This window comes from Triticum dicoccoides, chromosome 1A (genome assembly GCF_002162155.2).
Source record: "Triticum dicoccoides isolate Atlit2015 ecotype Zavitan chromosome 1A, WEW_v2.0, whole genome shotgun sequence".
NCBI classification, from domain to species: Eukaryota; Viridiplantae; Streptophyta; class Magnoliopsida; order Poales; family Poaceae; genus Triticum; species Triticum dicoccoides.
In genome coordinates, this window is record NC_041380.1 from 377,321,311 (window position 1) to 377,344,023 (window position 22,713).

Consider the following 22,713-nt stretch of genomic DNA (forward strand, 5'->3'; position numbering starts at 1 on the left):
CTTGTGACTTATCTGGAATATGGAAGGCAGGGCTTCCGGCCAAAATAAAAATCTTTTTGTGGCAAGTGGCTCATAACAGAATCACAAGTGGGAACCAGGTACATAAAAGGAAGGGCCTGGGCGATGGCAAATGCATTTGGTGTGGTGAATGGGAAGATCGTGATCACATCCTTTTTTGATGCATCATGACCCAATTCGTGTGGAGCGTTGTACGATTGGTGACGGGCTCCTCATGGAATCCGAGTGGGTTCTCGGAGTTTTATTGGTTGGTTTCATCCACCACCGAGAGGGATAGGCGGATTACATAGTTAGGTTTGGTGCAATTGCTTGGTCACTATGGACCACGAAAAATAAAGCCTTGATAGAGAGACAGTTCATCAAGCATTCGGCTGATATACATGTCTTTCTTGCAGCTATGGAAGCTTCCGGCAAAGGCACAAGATAGAGGACGAGTGCAGGAACTCGTCTCAAGGGCGTGAGCAAGGTGCACCGAGATGCGACGGTCAACATAGGGGACATCACCGGCACGGTGCCGCCCCTTGCTACCTCGATAGCCTTTACTGTTTCGCCATAGTATGGCTAGCGCTGCGCCACTATGTATCCGCCTACGGGTATGTATCGCTTCGTTCGTTCGTTTTATGTTGCTGCTTGCTGGACATGTTAGTGTTGTATAAGGGTCTTAGTCTAAAGCGCCTTTGTTCTTAAAAAAAGGTATTTCCTGTACTTACTCTGATAAAATCCGAATATTTTCATGTTGCAGCATACACTCACATTTCCACTTAAAAAAAGCATATACTCACATTTTTTTCATTTTCATATGCAAAATGTAGAACCTCGAGGTAAGATAAGAGCACGTGCTTAGATAAAAGAGCGTTCCGGGGAGGTTGAGCGGGAGCGGGTAAATCGGACAAGATCAGCTTCTTTCTCCGCGTTCGTGCTAATGGCGCAGCGCGGCAATGGCCGCTTCCACGGTTCCACCACTCCTCCACCCGACGCCTCCCTTCCAGCCATTAGCACATGAGCTCCACCTCTCGCACCGCGCTCTCCCCGAGTCCCGATGTCACGGGCGCCTCCCGCGTTGGCGGCTCCGGCCAACTCTACGTTCTCCCACCTCTTCCAGTTTTGCGCCCGCGGCGGCCGCGCTGCCCTCGACGCCGGGCGCGCCGCGCACGCGCGCATGCTAGTGTCCGGGTTCCTCCCGACATCCTTCGTCTCGAACTGCCTCCTGCAGATGTACGCCCGCTGCGCGGACGCCTCGTACGCTCGCAGGGTGTTCGACGCGATGCCCCACAGGGACACCGTGTCGTGGAACACCATGCTCACCGCGTATTCGCACTCCGGGGACATAGCGACCGCTGTATCACTGTTCGATGCAATGCCGAATCCGGATGTCGTGTCATGGAACACGCTGGTCTCAAGCTATTGTCAGCATGGCATGCATAGCGAGTCGGTGGCCCTGTTTCTGGAGATGGCTCGCTCTGGTGTTGCCTCCGACCGGACAACGTTTGCTGTCCTTCTGAAGTCGTGCGGTGCTCTGGATGACTTGGCACTCGGTGTTCAAATCCACGCGCTGGCGGTGAAGGCAGGATTGGATATTGATGTCCGGACTGGGAGTGCTCTCGTGGACATGTATGGCAAGTGCAGCAGTTTGGATAACGCATTGTTCTTCTTTTATGGAATGCCCGAGAGGAACTGGGTCTCGTGGGGCGCAGCCCTTGCTGGGTGCGTTCACAATGAGCAGTACACTCGTGGGTTGGAGCTGTTCATGGAGATGCAGAGGTCAGGGATGGGGGTGAGCCAGCCGGCTTATGCCAGTGTCTTTAGATCTTGCGCAGCAAAATCATGTCTGAGCACTGGTAAGCAGTTACACGCACATGCCATAAAGCATAACTTCAATACTGACCGTATTGTTGGGACAGCTATTGTGGATGTTTATGCTAAGGCTAATAGCTTGGTGGATGCTAAAAGGGCATTCTTTGGGTTGCCCAGCCATACAGTACAAACATGCAATGCCATGATGGTTGGGCTTGCGCGCGCAGGGCTTGCAAATGAGGCCTTGGAACTGTTTCAGTTCATGACCAGGTCAGGCATTGGTTTTGATGCAGTCAGTTTATCGGGTGTCTTCAGTGCTTGTGCAGAGATTAAGGGGTATTTAAAAGGCCTACAAGTCCACTGCTTAGCAATGAAATCAGGTTTTGAGACGGACATCTGTGTCAGAAATGCAATTCTTGATCTGTATGGGAAGTGCAAAGCATTGGTAGAAGCGTACTTTATCTTCCAGGATATGGAGGAACGAGATTCAATCTCTTGGAATGCTATTATTGCTGCTCTTGAGCAAAATGGGCGCTATGAGGACACCGTAGTTCATTTTAATGAGATGCTGCGCTTTGGTATGGAACCCGATGATTTCACATATGGTAGTGTCCTTAAGGCTTGTGCAACTTTACAATCTTTGGAGTTTGGATTGATGGTACATGACAAGGTTATCAAGTCAGGACTTGGTTCAGATGCTTTTGTAGCTAGCACTGTTGTTGACATGTACTGCAAATGTGGTATGATGACAGATGCTCAGAAACTCCATGACAGAATTGGGAAGCAAGAACTTGTTTCATGGAATGCCATCATGTCAGGATTTTCACTGAACAAACAGAGTGAGGATGCCCAGAAAATCTTCTCACAGATGTTAGATATTGGACTTAAGCCTGATCATTTCACCTATGCTACAGTTCTTGACACTTGTGCTAACCTAGCTACCATTGAGATCGGGAAGCAGATCCATGGTCAGATAATTAAGCAAGAAATGCTGGTAGATGAATATATATCCAGCACCCTTATAGACATGTACGCCAAGTGTGGGTACATGCAAGACTCACTGCTAATGTTTGAGAAGGCACAGAAACGGGATTTTGTGTCATGGAATGCTATGATATGCGGCTATGCGCTGCATGGTCAAGGAGCAGAAGCACTCAAGATGTTTGATAGGATGCAAAGGGAGGATGTGATTCCGAACCATGCAACTTTCATTGCTGTGCTCCGGGCTTGCAGCCATGTTGGTCTGCTGGATGATGGATGTTGTTACTTCCATCAGATGACCACCCGCTACAAACTGGAACCACAACTGGAGCACTTTGCTTGCATGGTAGATATACTAGGACGGTCAAAGGGACCACAGGAAGCTCTGAAGCTTATTGGCACCATGCCTTTTGAAGCGGATGCAGTCATCTGGAAGACTCTCCTAAGCGTTTGCAAGATCCATCGGGATGTTGAGGTGGCTGAACTTGCTGCCGGCAATGTTCTACTACTGGATCCTGAGGATTCTTCAGTTTATATTCTTCTGTCAAATGTATATGCAGAATCAGGGAAATGGGCTGATGTTTCTAGGACAAGAAGGTTAATGAAGCACGGAAGGCTTAAGAAGGAACCTGGCTGTAGCTGGATTGAGGTGCAAAATGAGATGCATGGATTCCTTGTAGGAGATAACGTCCATCCGAGATCGAGGGAGCTGTATGACATGCTGCATGATTTGATTGATGAGATGAAACTGTCTGGATATGACCCTGATTCATCTTCTTTTGCTGAGGTTGACGAAGAGGGCAGTGCATCCGAGCAAGATGATTTACTTGGAATGGTTGGTGGCTAGTCAGTCCTGTATTGAGGTTCCAATCTACTATTTTATTACAAAGCTCTAAACTTAATCTCCCCTGCAGCTGAGACAGTGATACTGCAAAAGATGCTCAGGCAGAACTCTGAGGCTGTTTTCCCTGGCATGTCACTGTACCGTAAAATGGTTTTGTTGATCTCATGAGTGTATGAAATTCACCAACGTTGGAAGACAAACTGGTGCACATATTTTGCTATATATATGACAGACTTGGCAATTGTGATTGTTTCCGCCATTTATGCTGGTACAGGCTTGTATAAAGGCACTTGACCAAATGCAGCAGAAGAGTAAGTGCAAATGCAGCCCTGTTTTCCTTTCTGCACAATTATAATTTGCTGCTGCTGATGCCATGTTTCAGCTTTCTGATTAGGTTGAGCGAGGTTATTTGTCATACAGTTTCTCTAAAGCAGAATCCGAGGATAGTATTTGACATGCTTGTGCACCAGACGCTTTGACAAGAAGCTTGGGATTATAACAAGGGAAGTCAAACTTTCCAGAAGATGCAAAGGTCTTGCAAGCATTGTCCAGTGCTAAATGTACTGAAGAGAGGTAATTTTATCCGGTTTAGTGCATCTGTATTTCCTATCATTGCTGAGTGTTCATACAAATTGAAGTACTACATTGGTTACTAAAACGAGTTTGGTTCTTGCTGTTCAGTATGGTATCATTGGTATTTCCGTTGTGTGGTAGTGCTGGACTGCCAGTAGCATATTATAGTGAACTCTTGCCGCAACCCTTCTGTCATATCCCAAATTTCATATTATATCATAGCTCATAGGTATTTCCATAGTAGTCTCCAAATTTCATATTATATTTGTTACATTCTAGCTTTCTAGGTACTCTTAGCACAAGATGTGCATGTTTACTCCAAAAGTAGACGTGTAAAACATGAAGTTACCAAAACCTTCATGGAGATGTCCCACCTTCCTGAGAGTTGTTTTACCATGAATGCTCTAATTGGGAATTTGCAGAAGTTACACGAGAAAAATATGACTAAATGAGTTGACACTCACAGTACCAATATAGAGTTTCATGGAGCGTAGAAGTTTCATCAATCTAAATGAAGTTAAACAGAGTAGCTTACATTCATATATTGGTTGTCAGATACATGCAAGCCCGCACCATGAAAACCAATCTGTTTGGCAGTTTGTAAAAGAAACTGAATAATAAGAATCCTATATACCTAAGAGATTCATCCCGACTATCCTATTTATCTCGACATGCAGCCTATCCACATCAGCAATCCGCCACGTCAGCATATCTTAATGTGCAGCGTTCCATTTGTATAAAGTAAAAGTGATTGCAAGAACTAATTGATTCTTATTGGTTCCAAACTATTTATACAAGGCAGTTACAATATTGTGAGAGGAAATCTAACCGCAAGAAGCGGTTGCTAGTGTGAGATAAAATGGCAACTGCAATTAGCAGTTGCTAATATGTGAGAGATTACAACTGCTAATGGCAGTTAAGGATTACTATGTTAGTTCCTAATCAACACCTGTTAATTAGTAATTTAGCACGTGATCTAGCCCTATTCCTAACACCCCCCTTGGATCGCACATCTTCTAGAAGTATCCATCATCTAGAGCTTGTTGTATATTTCATCATATAGAGCTTCTTGTATATTTTTCATCTAGCTTGAGAATCATTTGTACAATTTTAGAATGCCCCCCAAAAGCCCTGTGGGAAAAATATGAGTAATAGATACACCATAGAAAACTCCTTTAAAACCCAATGGGAAAAACATAAGGAGAAAACGATATGGTATAGTTTATATTGCCTCATTGAAAACCTTTTATGAGAAACCTGATGGAAAAACTCATAAAGGAAAAGAGCACAATATTTATTATCTGATGATAATTAATGGGTTATAGTTCTATGAGTTTTCTCCCCCTGAAATTTGCAAATCTTGAAAACGTCTCATACCAATTTCGTGAATACACTTCTGGAATGTTGAATTTCGTAAAGACTTTGTGAACAAATCTGCTAGATTGTCACATGATTTGGTTTGCAAAATATCAATTTCTCCATCTTTCTGTAATTCATGAGGAAAGAACACCTTGGGAGAAATGTGTTTTGTGATATTACTATTTATATAACCCATTTGCATTTGAGCAATGCAAGCTGCATTGTCTTCATAGATAATAGTTGGTGATCCTAATGAACCAACACCACATGAAGTTTGAATGTGGTTAATCATCCTGTGAAGCCATACACATTCTCATGATGCTTCAAATAATGCGATAATTTCAGAATGATTAGTGGAAGTTGCTACGAGAGTGTTTTGTTGACTTCCATGAAAAAGCAGTTCCACCATGTAAGAATACGAAACCTGTCTGTGACTTGACGTTGTGAGGATTAGATAGATAACCAGTGTCTATATAACCTACCATAGTCATATCTTGTTTCTTCTGATAGAATAAGCCAAGATCTTTTGTGCCATGTAAATATCTAAGGATATTTTTCACCCCTGTCCAATGATGTTTTGTTGGAGCAGCACTATGTCTAGCTAGTAAATTTACCGCAAATGCAGTATCAGGCCTGGTGCAATTTGCAAGGTACATTAGCGCACAAGTGGTACTGAGATACGGGAACTCAGGTCCTAATATCTCTTCGTCATCATCCCGGGGTCTAAAAGGATCTTTATTCATATCAAGGGATCTGACAACCATGGGTGTTTTGGATGGATATGATTTATCCATATCGAATTTTCCAAAGCCTTTTGAGTATAAGCATGTTGGTATACTAATATTCCTGAGGGAAGGTGCTCAAGCTGTAAGCCTAAGCAGAATCTGGTCTTTCCCAAATCCTTCATCTCAAATTCCGTCATTAGATGATTGCGTTCTTTGTCTATATCAGGTGTACTTCCAATGATATTAAGGTCATCAATGTACACAGAGATGGTACAAAATCCATGTGAGGACTTCTTTATAAATACACAAGGGCAATCATCATTATTTGAGTAACCTTTATGAATAAGGAACTCACTCAATCGGTTATACCATATTCTACCCATATAAGTACGCAGTCATTACGTCCATTAACTGCATAGAGAAATTCATTTGTACTGCCAAAGGTATTAAGTATCAAACGTTATTCCACTCATGACAGGAGAGTATGTATCATTGTCATCGATTTCGGGTCTCTGCGTGAACCCTTGTGCTACAAGTCTCGCTTTGTATCTCACCACCTCATTGTTTCCATTCCTTTTTTCGAACAAAAACCTATTTTGCTTCCACGGGGAAGACATTCTGAGGAGTAGGTATTACTGAGGAAAATACTTTTCTTTGTTGAGCAAGTGCAGTTCTGCCTCAATTGCTTCCTTCCATTTAGGCCAATCGGGGCGCTTGAGGCATTCCTTTACGGACTTTGGTTCTGGGTCCAGTTGAAGGGTTTCAGCAATTTTAGAGGCGAAGTATATGTCGACAATTGTAGTCTCTCTGTTGTATGATTCTCATGAGTGTATATAGTTTATGGAAATTTCCTTTATACCTTCAGACTCTATGTGATTTCCCACAACAATAGAGTCATGGTGTTCCGATGTCCCAACAGTTATGTTTTTGGGGTTTTATCATTTATACCTTCAGACTCTATGTGCATTTGTGCTAGGTTCTAGATGTTGAGCATCTAGTTGGTGTCCTTCGACTTGGGGTTGAATTGCATTTACTGGTAGAGGATTTGATTTCCTATGTTTTCGCGGAGGCTTTTGAGAAGCTATATTCCGGTTAACCAGATTTCTCCCCCTCTTACTCTCATTTGGGGTTTGAGTGGTTTTACTTGGTAGCTCCACTCGTTCTGGTGCATTAACAGCGGGAATATGTGATTTAGTGTCACCTTTATGGCCAGTAAATGCATCTGGCAGGTTATTTGCAATGTGTTGCAAATCTATAATCCTCTGAACTTCAGTTTCAGATTCTTTAGTATGTGGATGTAAGGACTGAATGCCTGTTACATTCCTGACATTCTTTGTGCTTTGATTCTCCCCCTAATGTCGGGAAATTATCCTCATCAAAAATAGAATCAGCGTAACGGGCAGTAAACAGGTCCTGTAAGAGGCTCAAGATATTTTTATAATCAACGGAAAATTATAACCCACATAGATCCCTAGTATTCTGTGAAGGGCCCATGGATGTGCACTGCGGTGGTGATATCGGTACGTATGCTGCGCAACTGAATTTTTGCAGATGGGAAAAATTGGCTGAGTACCATGTACTGGTTGTAGTGGGGAGGTTGTGTGATATGCAGTTGGGCCGATTTGTATCTGATTTGTGGCGTGCAACACCGCATGTGCCCAACAAGATGTTGATAAATTACAATTCCGTAATAGTGGTCGAGCAATTAATTTTACTCTTTTGATGAGAGATTTAGCCAATCCATTTTGAGTATGAGCATAAGGCACATAATGCTCTAAATGAATGCCCATAGTCGTGCAATAGTCATTGAGTGCACGTGAAGAAAATTCAGCGGCATTATCCATTCGAATTGTTTTTATCCTATTTTCAGGATGATTTGCTCTAATTTAACAATTGAGCAATTAACTTGGCAAAGGCATGATTTTGTGTGGATAATAGACACACGTGTGACCATTAGTAGATGCATCTATGACTACCATGAAATACCTAAAAGGTCCTGATAGTATATATCTCCTTCAATGCGTTCAAGGAAATTAAGTGACTCATTTTTTACTTTAAGATAAGATGGTTTTATAATTATTTTTTCAGTTGTACATGTGGTGCACACAAAATCTGATGATTTTGGGAATCTTTTAGTTGGAAGGCTGTGACCAATAGAATTGTCAATAATTTTTCTCATCATCCCTATGCCAGGATGACCAAGGAGATCATGCCAAGTCTTGAATTTATCAAGGTCTTTTTTGAGGATACACAGAAGACTTGCGTTTCATTGTATTGAAAAGGAAGAGAGTTTGTTACAACCTCCTAAGAGGTAGGGTTACAGGCAAAATGAGAGAGAAATCAATGGACGTCCCACGTTGGTGAGAGGATGTCACGCAATCCTCGTGCGCCCACGGTCGCCCAAAGCGCAGCTTCGTCCTTGATCCTCACGCTCAGGGTGTTTGCCGATGGGGTTGCTGCGTCAAAGACACATTCGTTGCGATGCTTCCAGGTCATCCAAGGGATCAGCAGGGTCGCGGTGGAGAGGCCTTTTTGCATCGGTTTGGGCGTGGCCTGTCGTGCCGGGCGCCACCATTCGACCAGGGAGTCCTCGCCATCCGGCGCGTTGCATGTAAGACGCAACTAGGAAAGGATTTCGTGCCACAACAACTTGGAGAAGGGGCATGCCAGGAGCATGTGATGAATCAATTCGGGCACTTGATAGAAAACGGGCAGCGGGCTGGGTGCGGCAGCCCACGGCGAGCAAGGCGGTCGGCTGTCCAGCAACGTCCCAGGTTAGTGAGCCAGTGAAAGAACTTCACGCGTGGGGGGCCCAGCTCTTCCATGTGAGCTTCCATGCGGGGCAGTGGGTCGAGCCTTGGAAAGTGGCAAGGTAGGCAGACTGCGTTGTGTATGTTCCTGACGCGTTCCACGTCCATTGCAGGCAGTCTAGCTCGAAAGAGAGGGTGATGGACTCGATTGCACGCCAGGTTAGCAAGTACTAACTAATCTCTTGGATGCTAAGGATGCCGTGGATGTCTGAAGCCCATATGTGCGCCTGTAGGCCGTCCGCCACCGTTTTGTTTTTGCGGCGGTGTTTGGGGATGGTGGCGTACAGTTGGGGCGCGATCTCCGGGATGGAGCGCCCATTGAGCCAATGGTCCTCCCAGAACAGCGCGCGCTGGCCATTGCTAATGATCATGGTGGTGGATGCGAAGAAGGCGCGTTCCTCGCTAGTGAACTGCAGATCTAGACCAGTCCAAGCTCTGTTGTCATCGGTGCGGGCAAGCCAAAGCCATCTGGTGCGCAAGGCCAAGCCAGTGCGCTCCAGGTCATGTATGCCGAGACCACCAAGGCGGGTGGGGCGGCAGACTCGTCGCCAATTAACATGGCAGTTGCCACCGTGTGTTTCAGTGCGGCCAGTCCAAAGGAATCCTCGCTGAATTTTCTCCAGGAGCTTGATGATCTTCTTTGGGGGCGCGAGCACCAGGAGTTGGTGTATGGGGATCGTGCTTAGCACGGCTTTGACAAAGGCGAGGCGTCCGGCTTTGTTCATGAGGTGGGCTTTCCAGGTGGGCAGCTTCCCGACAGTTTTGTCGACGAGGGGTTGGAGTTGGGCGTCGAAGGGTGAGGGGGATTCCCAGGTAGGTGATGGGGAACTCTGCGAGCGGGCAACCTAGGGCCGCAACGGCCAGGCCGATCTCGTCCTCGCAGTGGATCGTAGTGGCGGTGCTCTTCTGGAAATTGACCCATAGGCCTGACGCTCAGCCAAAGAGCTGCAGGATCTCACGGACAGCGAGCGTGTCGCCAGCCGAGGGGTGGCAGAAGAGGATGACATCATCCGTGTACAGGGAGATGATCGGGATCGCGCGGCGAGGGTGTAGCTGTTGCAGGACGTTGAGCTCGGCAACACGGTGAAAGAGGCGTCCCAGCGTGTCGACGGCAAGCACGAAGAGCTGCGGCGAGACGGGATCGCCTTGGCGCAGCCCACAGCGGTGCCAGATCGCCAGTCCTGGAATCCCATTCAGGAGGATCTTGGTGCTCGCGGAGGACAGGAGTATAGCGATCCAGCCAGGGAAGCGATCGCTAAACCCGTAGCGGCGCAGAGTCTCGAAGAGGAACGGCCATGACATGGAGTCGAAGGCCCGCGCAAGGTCGAGCTTCAGGAGGATGCGCGGGGCGCCCAGATGGTGAAGTAGCTGTGCCGATTGCCGCACCAGCATGAAATTGTCGTGGAGGTTGCGTCCGGGGATGAATGCGTTCTGGATGGGGCTGACCAGGTCGTTCAACTTGGGCGCAAGGCGAAGGGACAACACCTTCGCAAAGATCTTGGCCACGAGGTGGATTAGGCTGATCGGCCTATAGTCGCCCAGGCTGGCCACGTCGGCGCGCTTGGGGATCAGCGTAAGCAGCGCCTGGTTTAGGCAGCTGAATCCGCGTCCCCGAAGCACGTAGAGCTGCTGGAAGACGCAGACGAGGTCGTGTTTGATGACAGGCCAGCAGGAGCGCAGGAACTCCGCGGTGAAGCCATCCGGTCCGGGTGCCTTGCGCGCTGGCAAGCGCTTCACCGCCAAATCTCGTCTTCGGTGAAGAGAGCATCAAGGTCATCAAGGTTGGCAGGCTCGATGAGGTGCTGAAGGTCGAGGGCGCAATCACGGGTTCTATCAGTCCCAAGAAGGGAGTCGAAGTGCGCGAAGGTCGCCGCGGCCATGTCGTCGGGATCAGTCAGCACGGCGCCATCAACCATCAGGGTGTGAATCCGGTTCTTCTGCTTGCGGTAGGTGCATTGGCGATGGAAGGACGTGTTCGCATCGCCGTCCTTGAGGGCCGCAATACGCATGCGCTGTCGAGCCAGGGTGCGTTCCAGCGAAGCGAGGCTGAGGTAGGGGAGCTTGATCTGCCTGCGGAGCCAGTCCTCGTGGGGCGTCAGCTGCTGGAGCTCCTGGGCAGAGTCGAAGCGTAGCAGCAGCTCGCGAGAGATCGCCAACTGGTCTCGGATGTTACCCACAATGTGTGCGCTCCAGCTCGTGAGTCTGCGCGCTGTGGCCTGCATGCGCCGCACGATGCGGCGGAAGGGGTCGACGTCGTCAACCGAGTTCCAGGCGACCGCAACTACGTCTTGGAAGCCGGCGATGCGTGCCCAATAGTCCTCGAAGCGGAAGCGCCGTTGCGCGGAGGGTAGGGGTGAGCAGTCAAGGTAGAGAGGGCTATGATCAGAGACGGCCGAGGCCAAGCATCGGAGGTGGCATTTGCCGTGTTGCTATTCCCAATCAGTAGTGCAGAGGACGCGATCGAGGTGAACCAAGGTCAGGGGGGTCTGCTCATTCGACCAGGTGTATCGTCGACCGTTGAGGTAGACTTCCTTGAGAGCAAGGTCGTTGATGACACGGTGGAAGCGCCCCATCATGTGTCGGTTGAGGTTCCCATTGTTCTTATCCTCGTCGCGATAGATAAGGTTGAAATCTCCGCATAGCATCCAAGGGCCATCACAGCTGGCGTGGACATCGCGGATTTCCTAGAGGAACGTGATCTTGTCGTGGTCATGTTGCGGACTGTAGACGATGGTGAGCCACCAAGGGATGGGCACGCCGGAGGGGCACGAAACCTGGGCGGACAGCGTGTTCGTGGTGAACTCAGGGTTGGTGATGGTCACCTCGTGTCGCTTCCAAGCCAGCAAGATGCCGCCGCGGGTGCCGATCGCAGGCAGGTAGGTATAGTCATCAAAGTCCGAGCCCAGGGTCTCGAGGACAGTAGACAAGTAGATAAACTCCATCTTAGTTTCCTGGAGGCAGACGATAGACGCGTCCGTGGATACAATCAGCGAAGGGACGGCGGTACGCCTAGCACGAGCGTTTAAACCGCGCACGTTCCAAATGATGATTTTTGGGCCGTGATCCATAAAGAAATGATTGACGCGGGAGGAGCAGGCGCTTGGTTAAGCCTCGATCAGGCTGCCAGCGATCACAATGGTGATAGGCGCTTTGGAAGGATCGGCAGGGAGCTCTCGTCCGACGAGCGCCGCGATGGCCGCAAGGACGGTGTTGGGGATCGGTGCGGCGAACACGGCATCATAAGCACGCATCGCTTCTGGTGTGATCGCCTGGTCGATTCCGATGATGCCCAATGTGCGCAGCATCTGAACCAGCGTGCGGCGTTCGGCGGTGGGCGGCGCGGCGTTCTTGGCCTTGGCCGTGGAGGCAGAGCGCCCGTGCCGAGCTGGCGTGAAGTTAAGTGGCTGCCTGTGGCTGGCTGCTTGCGGCCGGGGGTGAAAAATTATTTTTTACGCAACATGTGGTATGGGTTTTATATAACTGTAATACAATCCAGATGAAAGTGAGGAGAATTTCTCAAGAATTGGTTTTTCAGACCCATTGCTTTTTGTTAAAAGCAAATATTTAGTATTATTCCCAGAGATTGTTGCCAGATGGAAATTATTTGATCGGATGTCTTTGAAACTTAGAAGGGTACGTGTAGATTCAGGATACAAGAGTGCATCCTCAATAAAAATGATAGTACCCATAGGTAGAATGAGTGTGGCTCGTCCTGAACCAATAATTGATGCATTGCGAGTTTGCGACCGGTGATGGTCATAATATTTCCTATTCTCTTAGAGTTTGGAAATATTTTGTTTCCCTTAGTATTGTGTTAGTGATACAACTGTCCAACGAACGTAGTTCTTCCATTGGATTGTCTTCCCATAAAGTCTATAAAGAGTGAGAGAATATTTTAGGATGAAATTTTATTCATATTACTCACATATAATACATACAAAGTATTCATATTACAGTTACAAATATAAATACGACATTATGTCTGAATTACATAATATGATTGGTCCGTAGGACTTTATTCTACTTAGAGTTATATATATTAGAACATCCATCATTACAATATAAAATAGCTGATAATATCAAATAAGTGATGTGGAGATTATATTAGATCTTCATATGTGTCTTGGGTGTATTCCACCATCATGTTGCCGACATCAAGAAAATTTTCATCCTTCTGCCTTGTTTCCCGAGGAGCGCTTTGAGAAGTGCTAGTTTCAAGGTTCTCTTCTTGTTGTAAAGCGTTGAAGTGAGCTTCAACTTTTCCATGGACTTGTTTGCCTTTCCTGGTGAATTTGAGGTATAAATCCGCTAGATGCTTGGGAGTACGGCAATTGCTAGTATGATGGTTAGCACATCCACACCTTCGACAAATCTCGGAGTTGGTATTTTGTTCATCTTTCTTGAACTGACCTTTACCTTTAGATTGACCAAAGATTTTATGCTTGTTGTTCCTTTCCCACTTTCTGTTGAATTTCTTGAAATTCTTTTAGTTGCCCCCATACATTTTGGTAAACTAAGTGTTAGCGAGCCCCGCTGGGTGTGGCTGATGATTCTTCTTGAGAAGCTCATCATGTTTCTTGGCCTGAAGTAAAGTGTATATGAGCTCATAATACTTTTTGTATTTTTGTTCACAGTACTACCGTTGTAGCACTCATCGAGGGGTGGAAAGTGCAGAAGGTCTTCTCAATAAGATCTGGTTTGGAAATTGCTTGATTGCAAAACCTTAGTTTAGAGTTAAGCTTTTGAACTGCAGAGTTATAACTGCCATGGATTTGAAATCTTGGAGCCTTATGAGGGATCATTCTCTTTGGACTTCTCGCAGCATAACTGCTCTTTGTTGGTCATATCTCTCCTTGAGAGAGTTCCATAAAGCAAGTGGTCTTCCTCCATTAAATATTTTGTTTTTAAATTTCGATGGAGTTAACGCCTTATAAAACTTGATGCTGCATATTTGGCTGCTTGTGGTATTTCCTCAGTGCCTTCAGCAGGTGTGATAATTGTGGAACCAAGTTTACGACATTCTAATGTTATCTTGGTATCCATAGCCCATGATAAATAATTACTACCATCTAGCTTAAGTTCATGAAATTCTCTATTCATGACGCCAACCATTTCCTGCATGTTATGATCATGCATGAATTAGTTTTACTATGAGAGTAAAATATAAGTAACTATAAATTCTTTGGAGGAGCAAAGTTTTGAAGTATAGCTGATGCTTTTATACTTATATGTGCAGACCTCTTTTTTTTAATGTAGATGACACTTTGAATATAGTCGCCGTTACGGTGTAGATCTCACAACAATAGAGAACATAATCTGGCTTTTACCAGTAGATGTTCATATTTCTATTACCTTGTGTCACTATATTTTAGAAAATCACTTTGAAGATAATCATTTGTCAAATGACTAGATGTAGACCTCAGAGCAATAGTGGATAGTCTGCAATTTGATGCAGTAGATCACATTGTTAGTAAAATATTTGAGGTAGTCACATCAATTCGCAAGTTAGGGAGAGCACTCGAAGATAGTCATTTTGCCAAAACAAAAGAAAAAGGCAAAATGTAAATCTTTCAGCAATGAGAACAATCTGCAAAGTGCAGTAGATGCCTCACTTACCTTGTGATAGCACACTTTGAATTGTAAATAAAAATTGTTGTTCTTAAGAATTACATATTCTAAAAAGATGTTGAAGCAATCATATAGAATATGTTATACATAGTCTGAAACTTATTCTAGACAATACATGGTCTAAAAATATCAACTTACAATACTATACATGACTGAATATAATTTACAGATAAACAGAGGTTCTAAATACAATAAAATATCACTCTGAAATAAATAGACCGGTCTACTCTGCAATGTACGGATACCATGGGCTCATTCTGATGAAAAGCCACAACACCAACAACCTTTTATTTTTTTGGTTATTGGCCTGTAGGCCAGTTTGGGTGAGAGAGGTGCGAGTTGGATTGGCCCAACACTGACAGAAGGAGGGATAGGGAGGGCACGGGCGAGGGTTTCCCCTGGTTGCCACCACTCCCGGTCCCCTCTATGTTCGGCCGTGTGCCAAGCACTGCTGCTCGTCGGCCCTCCCTGCCTATGTCATGCCATCTTCAAGGGGGGGCGGGGCGGGCCCCGCGCTGCACCACAGCCTCCTCCACTGTTGCTCGCCTTGGGGGCGCCGGTGAGGTCGAGGGCGTCCAATGACCACGCGCCCCGGACGGCTACGCGTTGCTGCTCCCTGGTCGCGACGAAGCGGCGCAAGATCTGTCGGGCTTCTAGCGGTGGCGTAGGAGGTAGAGGCGGCGCTGAAGGAGGTAGTGTCGCCGGTGTTGGAGGTGGTGGCGTCGTCGACGAGCCCTCGTCTTCCACCTCCATGTCTTCAACCTTGATGGCCATGTTCAGGTAGGAGATGATGGTGTAGCCGCTGGTTTTCGTTGCTGCCGGCGTCGGGGACGAAAGATCCAGGACGGGCCCGTATCCAGGAGGGAGGAAGTGCTCTGACAGTTCGTCCGTTGGCGTCAGCGACGGCAGCCGTGGAGGCGGCTGTTGAGTGCCGGCACACTTTGGGCATGGTCCAAAACCGTGCTCCAGGCAGTACGGGGGCAGATGCGGTGGCGCAAGGTCGTAGTTGAAGTTCTCCTCTTCTCCCAGAAACGGTGCTGACGGACCTGCAAGCAGCCAATCCATCAGATGGATGGCAAAAGCAGATGGAGTTGCTGATACGACGTGGTCGACGGCGATGGCCAGAGACGAAGGCCTGGCATTGCACAATGCAGGTACGTCGTGGTTGACAGCCGCGGCCGGAGCGGAAGGACCAGCCTGCTGCACCCTTGGTTCATGCCCATGAAGGGGGTGGGTTGCCGTGGCGTGCATACCCATGCATGGCGACGGTTCTGGCGAAGATGCGGCGACGAGAGCCACTGCTTGGACCAGGAGCATGATGGCGACGTGCAACATTACGGTGGCGCTGGATGCGAGGAATGTGACGACTTTCTTCTGGATGAAGCGGGCAAAAGCAAAAGCCAGTGACGACAGGTCCTTTCCTGCCATGGTTCTCACCTTTTTCCTCTCTTTCCCGTGATTGCTCTTTGGACAGAGCATTTACTGATAACGTGTAGAAAGTAAAAGTGATTGCTACAAGTAATTGATTCTCATTGATTCCAAACTATTTATACCCGAGCCGGTTACAATATTGTGAGAGGAAATCTAACCGCAAGAATCGGTTGCTAGAGTGTGAGACAAAATGACAATTGCAGTTGCTAATATGTGAGAGAGATTACAACTGCTAATGACAGTTAGGGATTACAATGTCAGTTCCTAATTAGCACATGTTAATACCTGTTACGAATAGGGATTACTATGTCAGTTCCTAATTAGCACATGTTAATACCTGTTAGGAATAGGATTAGATCATGTGTTAAATTACTAATTACCATGTGCTAATTAGGAATGGACATTGTAATCCTTAACTTCCATTAGCAGTTGTAATCTCTCTCACATATTACCAACTTCTAATTGCAGCCATTTTGTCTCACACTTTAGCAACCACTACTTTCGGTTAGAATTACTCTGACAAACTTGTAATTGTCTCTTGTATAAATAGTTTGGAGTCAATAAAGAATCACAAGAGTTCAATCATTCACTTTTACTTTTCACACGTTATCACACTATCTTTGCCGAGACTGACATCACGGGGAAGAAAGGAGAAAGGTAAGAATCATGTCAGGAAAGGACCTGCCGTCACTAGCTTTTGCTTTTGCCCCTTCATCTAGAAAGAAAGTCGTCGCTTTCTTCGCACCCAGCGCCACCGCAATGCTGCATGTCGCCGTTATGCTCCTGGTCCAAACAGTGGCACTCGTCGCCAGAACCATCGCCGTGCGTGGGTATGCACGCCACGGCAACCCACCCACTCCGTGGGCATGAACCAATGGTGCACCAGGTTGGTCCTTCTGCTCCAGTTGTGGCTGTCAACCACGACGTACTTGCACTGCACCATGCCGGGCCATTGGCTCCGGCTATCGCCGTCAACCACGTCATACCGGCAACTCCACCATCGTCTTTTCCCATCCATCCGATGGATTGGCTGCTTGTAGGTCCGTCAGCACTGTTTCTGGGAGAAGAGGAGAATTTCAACTGCGACCTTGCGCCGCTGCCTCTGTCCTCGTGAGCACGGTTTTAGCCGAAAGTGTGTGGGCGCTCCACCGCCGCCTCCACGGCTGCCGTCGCTGACGCCGACAGACGAACTGCCGAAGCACTTCCTCCTGGATACGGCCCCGTCCCGGATCTTCCGTTCCCGACGCTGGCAGCAGCGGAAACCGGTGGCTACACTGTCATCCCCGACTTGAAGATGGTCATCAAGGTTGAAGACGTCGAAGTGGAAGGCGAGGGCTCGTCAACGACGGCACCACCTCCATCACCGGCGACACCACCTCCTCCGGCGCCGCCTCTACCTCCCACGCCACCACCGGAAGCCCGCTAGATATTGCGCCACCTCGGCACGGCCATGGAGCAGCACCGTGCAACCCTTCGGGGCACGTGGTCGCTGGACGCCCTCGGCCTCACCGGCGCCCTTGGGGCGAGCAGCAGCGGAGGAGGCCGTGGTGCAGCGTAGGGCCCACCCTGGCCCCTTTGAAGACGACACGACACCGGCAGGGGAGGGTTGGTGAGCGGCAGTGCATGGCACCCGGTCGAACAGAGAGGGGATCCGGAGTGGCAGCGAGAAGGGGAAACCCTCGCTCGTGCCCTTCTTCTGTCGGTGTTGGGCCAGCCCAACTCGCCCCTCCTCTCACCCGAACAGACATGTGGGCCGAATGGCCTAAAGGGCCTCAGCCCAGGTTACTTCGGCCTGCAGGTTAATAACCGAAAAAAAGGAGGCTGCTGGTGCTGTGGCGTTTCATCAGAAAAGAGCCCATATTACCCGTATATTGCAGAGTAGCCCGTTCTATTTATTTCAGAGGTGTTATTTTATTGTGTTTAGAACCTCTGGTTTGTCTTTAAATTATGTTCAGCTGTGTACTGTATTGTAAGTTCATATTTTAGACCATGTATTGTCTAGAATAAAGTTTCAGACTATGTATACATATTCTATATGATTGCTCAACATCTTTTTAGAACATGTAATTCTTAAGTACAACAATATTATTATTTTACAATTCAAAGTTTGGGACCACAAGGTAATTGAGGCATCCTCTGCATTTTGCAGATTATCCTCATTGCTGAAAGATCTACATTTTGCCTTTTTATTTTCTTTTGGTAAAATGACTATCTTCGAGTGCTCTCCCAAACTTGCGAATCGATGTGACCACCTCAAATATTTTATTAGCAATCAAAAGGTAACAGTGTGATCTACTACATCAAATCGCCGACTATCCACTATTGCCGTGAGGTCTACATCTAGTCATTTGACAGATGACTACCTTCAAAGTGATTTTCTAAAATGTGATGTGACACAAGGTAATAGGAATATGAACATCTACTGGTAAAAGCCAGATTATGTTCCCTATTGCTGTGAGATCTACACCGTAATGGTGACTATCTTCAAAGTGTCATCTACATAAAATGAGATCTGCACATATAAGTATAAAGCATCAGCTATACTTCAAAAAACTTTGCTCCCCCGAAGCATTTGTTGTTACTTACATTTTACTCTCATAGTAAAACTAATTCTTGCATGATCATAACATGCAGGAAATGGCTGGCGTTATGAACAAAGAATTTCATGGGCTATGGATACCAAGATAGCATTAGAATGTTGTAAACTTGGTTCACAATTATCACACCTGATGAAGGCGCTGAGGAAATACCGCAAGCAGCCAAGACTTAATTTTGTTTTGTTCACAGACCTTTCCACTTTATTGCCTTTGCTGCCAATTATTTTGCGTTATATTGACTGATGTGCCGTTCCCTTCCTCTGACTTTAGAACTATGATGTTTCTAATAGTATACAAGTTTGCAAATTGCTCCATTGAACAAGCTTTGTGTAATGGCAAGATGCCTACCAAGACTTAATTTTGTCTCGTTCACAATTAGACCTTTCCACTTTACTGCCTTTGTTGCCAGTTATTTTGCGTTATATTGACTGATGTGCCGTTCCCTTCCTCTGACTTTAGAACTATGATGTTTCTAATAGTATACATGTTTGGAAATTGCTCCATTGAACAAGCTTAGGACACAAGTGCTCTTCCCAACAGGTTATTATGTAAGTGCCACAACTTCAATCCGTCGATTGTTATGCCTTTGCAAAGTTTATGATAGATATAGAAGCATCATAATTGAACATCTGCATATCTTAAATATTTTAGAATTTACCTGCTATTTCATGAATACGTTATTCATGCAGTACATATATGTGCTTCCTTTTCTCTATTAATAGTTTGACATATTGTTGTTAATTGCCCTAAGAGATCTTGGTTTTGCATTTGTATACATTTCTTCTTGTATGCTGCATCCTGCCCATATGGAGAAGGCATAATAAATTATTTTGCGCCCATCTATTTTGTGATCATTCATGTATGCGATATTGTTTTTCTTTGTTCCCTTCATCTACTAGCAAAATGCACGCTATTTTCCATTAGGCGACTTTTCTTACACTTATTTATTCTTTGCAGAGTGTGGCAATAGAAATCAATATATACACTCAGTTGTTTGCTTATCCAAGAAGAACCAGTTACGAAGCCGAGGTTAGCTTTGAATTTTAGTGATTTGTTTGTTGTCCGCACCATGTTCACACCCTATAATTTCTTGATCTACTATTGGTTTCACAACTAAATTTATGATTGGTTTGTATCCATGCAGAGGGAACACTTCCCAAGCACTTCAGATGCAATTAACACTGATGGTCAAGGATAGTTATCTGTCTGATATGACAAAGGTAACTCATCCATCATTTGTTAGTGAGACGCCATAACTAAATTGATGATTTTTTCCACTAATTTGTTGGAGATGCTCTGTGAAAATTTAGTGTTTAGCACAGTTGTTCCCATGCTTTGCGATACGTCATGTTTCACAGCCGAAACAAGATTCAGTTAGTTTGACTAAAAAAACATTTCACTTAGTTTTGTTATAATATTTCCATCAGATACATATGATTGCAGTTATTAAGTCCTTTCCACATTTTTTGTCATACATAGTTGCAATTTAAAGATGGCCATTTTGCCATTAATGCAGGTTCAAATTAATCATGGAGGTTATTTGTATCGATTCCAAGTTCCTAACGGAACATAGCTCCCTTTCATAGACAACTTCTATAGATAATGTGTTACTTCAACATTGGTGAGGATGATTCTTCATATATGCAGTGCTAAGACAACTGAATATCATTGAAATATATTGCAACCCTTTCCAGTAACAACGCACAGGGTATCATCTAGTAGTAGATATCAGGCGCCTCATACTTATGCCGGGGTAGATATTTCAGTGATTGAAATTTAGTTGCATGCCTGCATTCAGTGTCTCAAACATCACTCTAGAGTCTAGATACTTAGTCTGCTATAATTACTACTAATCCTGATGTTTGACAAACAATCATGCACTTTGCCTTTCGAATGACTTGGCCTTCACTTGCCCTTCTCGCCGGTGTAGCTTACATGGCCCAGGGCCACATGTTTTCCACCTTTCTTTCAGGTTTCCCCCTTTTTGTGACAGAACTTCAAGATGGAGAGTAGCAGTGATTTTGAAGGTTCTGCCGATGCAGGTAAAGTGGAGGAAAATGTTGATGCGTGTTGCGGACTATTGAAAAGCCCCCGCCGAGCAATGATCAGTCAGGCGGTTACAACTAACAAGAAACGAGCAGGAAAGCTACAAGGACGCTCACTAACAGTGGCACATAAGCTCTGGCAAGGTCTACCAAGCTGAATGTTGATTCTGCTTTCCATTTGTGATCAGCTGAGGGAGGTAGGGGGCAAACAGGAGCAGTTCCTGGCTACAGGATCCACCAGATTTTCTTGTAGTACCAGTCTTGGTTCATGACGCAACCCTGCTTGCTAGTTAATGAAGTCCATTTGCTGCCAAAAAGGATAAAAAGAAACTGCTGCACAGAAAGCTCGCTAGATTCACTACTGAATCAACTGGAGAATGACCGTAATGCATGCTACTCCATCCGTCACATTTATTATGGAACTGAGGGAGTACCAATTACATGGTTTATGTTTTACTTCCTCCGTTCCTAAATATAAGTCTTTTTAGACATTTTAAATGGACTACAACAAACGGATGTATGTAGACATATTTTAGAACGTAGATTCACTCATTTTGTTTCGAATGTAGTCACTTGTAGGAATTTCTAGAAAGACTTATATTTGAGAACGGAGTAATATATACTTCCTCCGTTCCGAATTACTTGTCTTGGATTTGTCTAGATACGGATGTATCTAGACTCATTTTAGTGCTAGATACCTCCGTATCTAGACAAATCCAAGACAAGTAATTCATAACGGAGGGAGTAGTTGAGAGCTCCCAGTAAAGCTTTGCTTGATTCTCTGAAAGAGTTGATGCTTCACAGGGGTACCGCTTCCGAGAGCAGAGTACACTACGTGTCTCCGCACCTGTGTCGATGTCATCGGTGGCAGGGAGGGCAGGCTGCCTCCCTTGCAGACGAATGCAAGCAAGCGACCCACGGCCACGAAGTGGACATGCGAACCGCAGCGTCAACTGACCCGCCGCAGTCCACAGTGCCGCCAGCACAGGACGCCACGCTGCAGCGCATGCAGCAGGCCGATATGGGAGCCGAGGGAAAACGTGTCCTCCGCCGCCGTGCAAAGCTTGGAGCCCAAGGGAGAAGAAGCGAAACCTACTGCGTCCAGAGAAAAGAATGGGAAATGGAAAACTGGTGCCGGTGCCGGTGCCCGGTGGGCAGTGGCACCAAGTGATCAAGTTCGAGGGTAATCAACCTCCGCCAGGAAGCGGCAGGCCTCCACCCCCATGCATCCTCATTTGCAAAGTCAGAGCATGTTGAATGCACGGGAGATTCGGGATTCAGGTAGTGGCTTGGGCCTTAACTGCGCGTCGTGTCAACGGGCTTGTTTAAGGTTCGGTCGACTGACCAGGTCAGATCACACAGCCGGCCCGGGGCTCGTGGTACTGTCGCAAGTGCAAGTGCAACCACTGCCAGTCCAGAACCGGGCGCCGGTGGTGCCGCTGTGGTTGGAGGGAAGGCCGTTGGGATTCATCAGTGGCTGACGCGGGATTCCGCTGCCGTGTGCGCGATGTCGAGTCAGAACCGGAGGGATAAGTGCTAGCGCCGACCAAGTCAAGGTCAAATACTATTTATTGATATGTAGGTGCTGATAGTTATATTCTGACGGCCACAACCCACGGTGCTACTGCTACGCCACGTACTGCTTGCCGGCCGCGTTGCAATGCCAGTGCTGCGTCAAGAAGTTGTCTCGAGCAATCCCACTTCTCACCGGGTCAGTTGTCCTCAGATAGTTTACGCGCATCGGCATCTTATTGTGTGCTGTGCGCACAGGAACCAGTGAAACACAAGGTGCTGGTAGAAACTGCTTAAGCCGGTGACGTCTCAACGGAGAGACGAAACCAATTTAGCATTCGGGTGGGATATCAGAACTGTTAGAGTCGGGTCACTTTCGCGCCAATTTGTCTATTC

General features: G+C 46.5%; 1 protein-coding gene across 7 annotated transcripts; it reads left to right on the plus strand.

The window, feature by feature from the left end:
- Positions 1 to 908: 908 nt before the first annotated feature.
- LOC119274400 (pentatricopeptide repeat-containing protein At3g02330, mitochondrial-like) lies at positions 909 to 21,357 on the plus strand. Of its 7 annotated transcripts, none has more exons than XM_037555097.1 (7): positions 909 to 3,948; positions 4,020 to 4,210; positions 18,798 to 19,308; positions 19,718 to 19,789; positions 19,905 to 19,980; positions 20,277 to 20,381; positions 20,733 to 21,357. In XM_037555097.1, the coding sequence occupies exon 1, from the start codon at positions 1,058 to 1,060 to the stop codon at positions 3,638 to 3,640; it is 2,583 nt and encodes an 860-aa protein (XP_037410994.1). In that variant the 5' UTR covers positions 909 to 1,057; the 3' UTR covers positions 3,641 to 3,948; positions 4,020 to 4,210; positions 18,798 to 19,308; positions 19,718 to 19,789; positions 19,905 to 19,980; positions 20,277 to 20,381; positions 20,733 to 21,357. The 7 variants fall into 7 exon arrangements, with proteins under 7 accessions (XP_037410994.1, XP_037411007.1, XP_037411023.1 ...); XM_037555110.1 differs by lacking the exon at positions 20,277 to 20,381 and having other exon boundaries at positions 909 to 3,628; positions 3,708 to 3,948; XM_037555126.1 differs by lacking the exon at positions 20,277 to 20,381 and having other exon boundaries at positions 19,220 to 19,308.
- Positions 21,358 to 22,713: the final 1,356 nt, after the last annotated feature.

What these genes read in the sequence shown, in the direction of transcription:
- LOC119274400 (XM_037555097.1), top strand. Translation starts at nt 1,058, where the DNA reads ATGTCACGGGCGCCTCCCGCGTTGGCGGCTCCGGCCAACTCTACGTTC.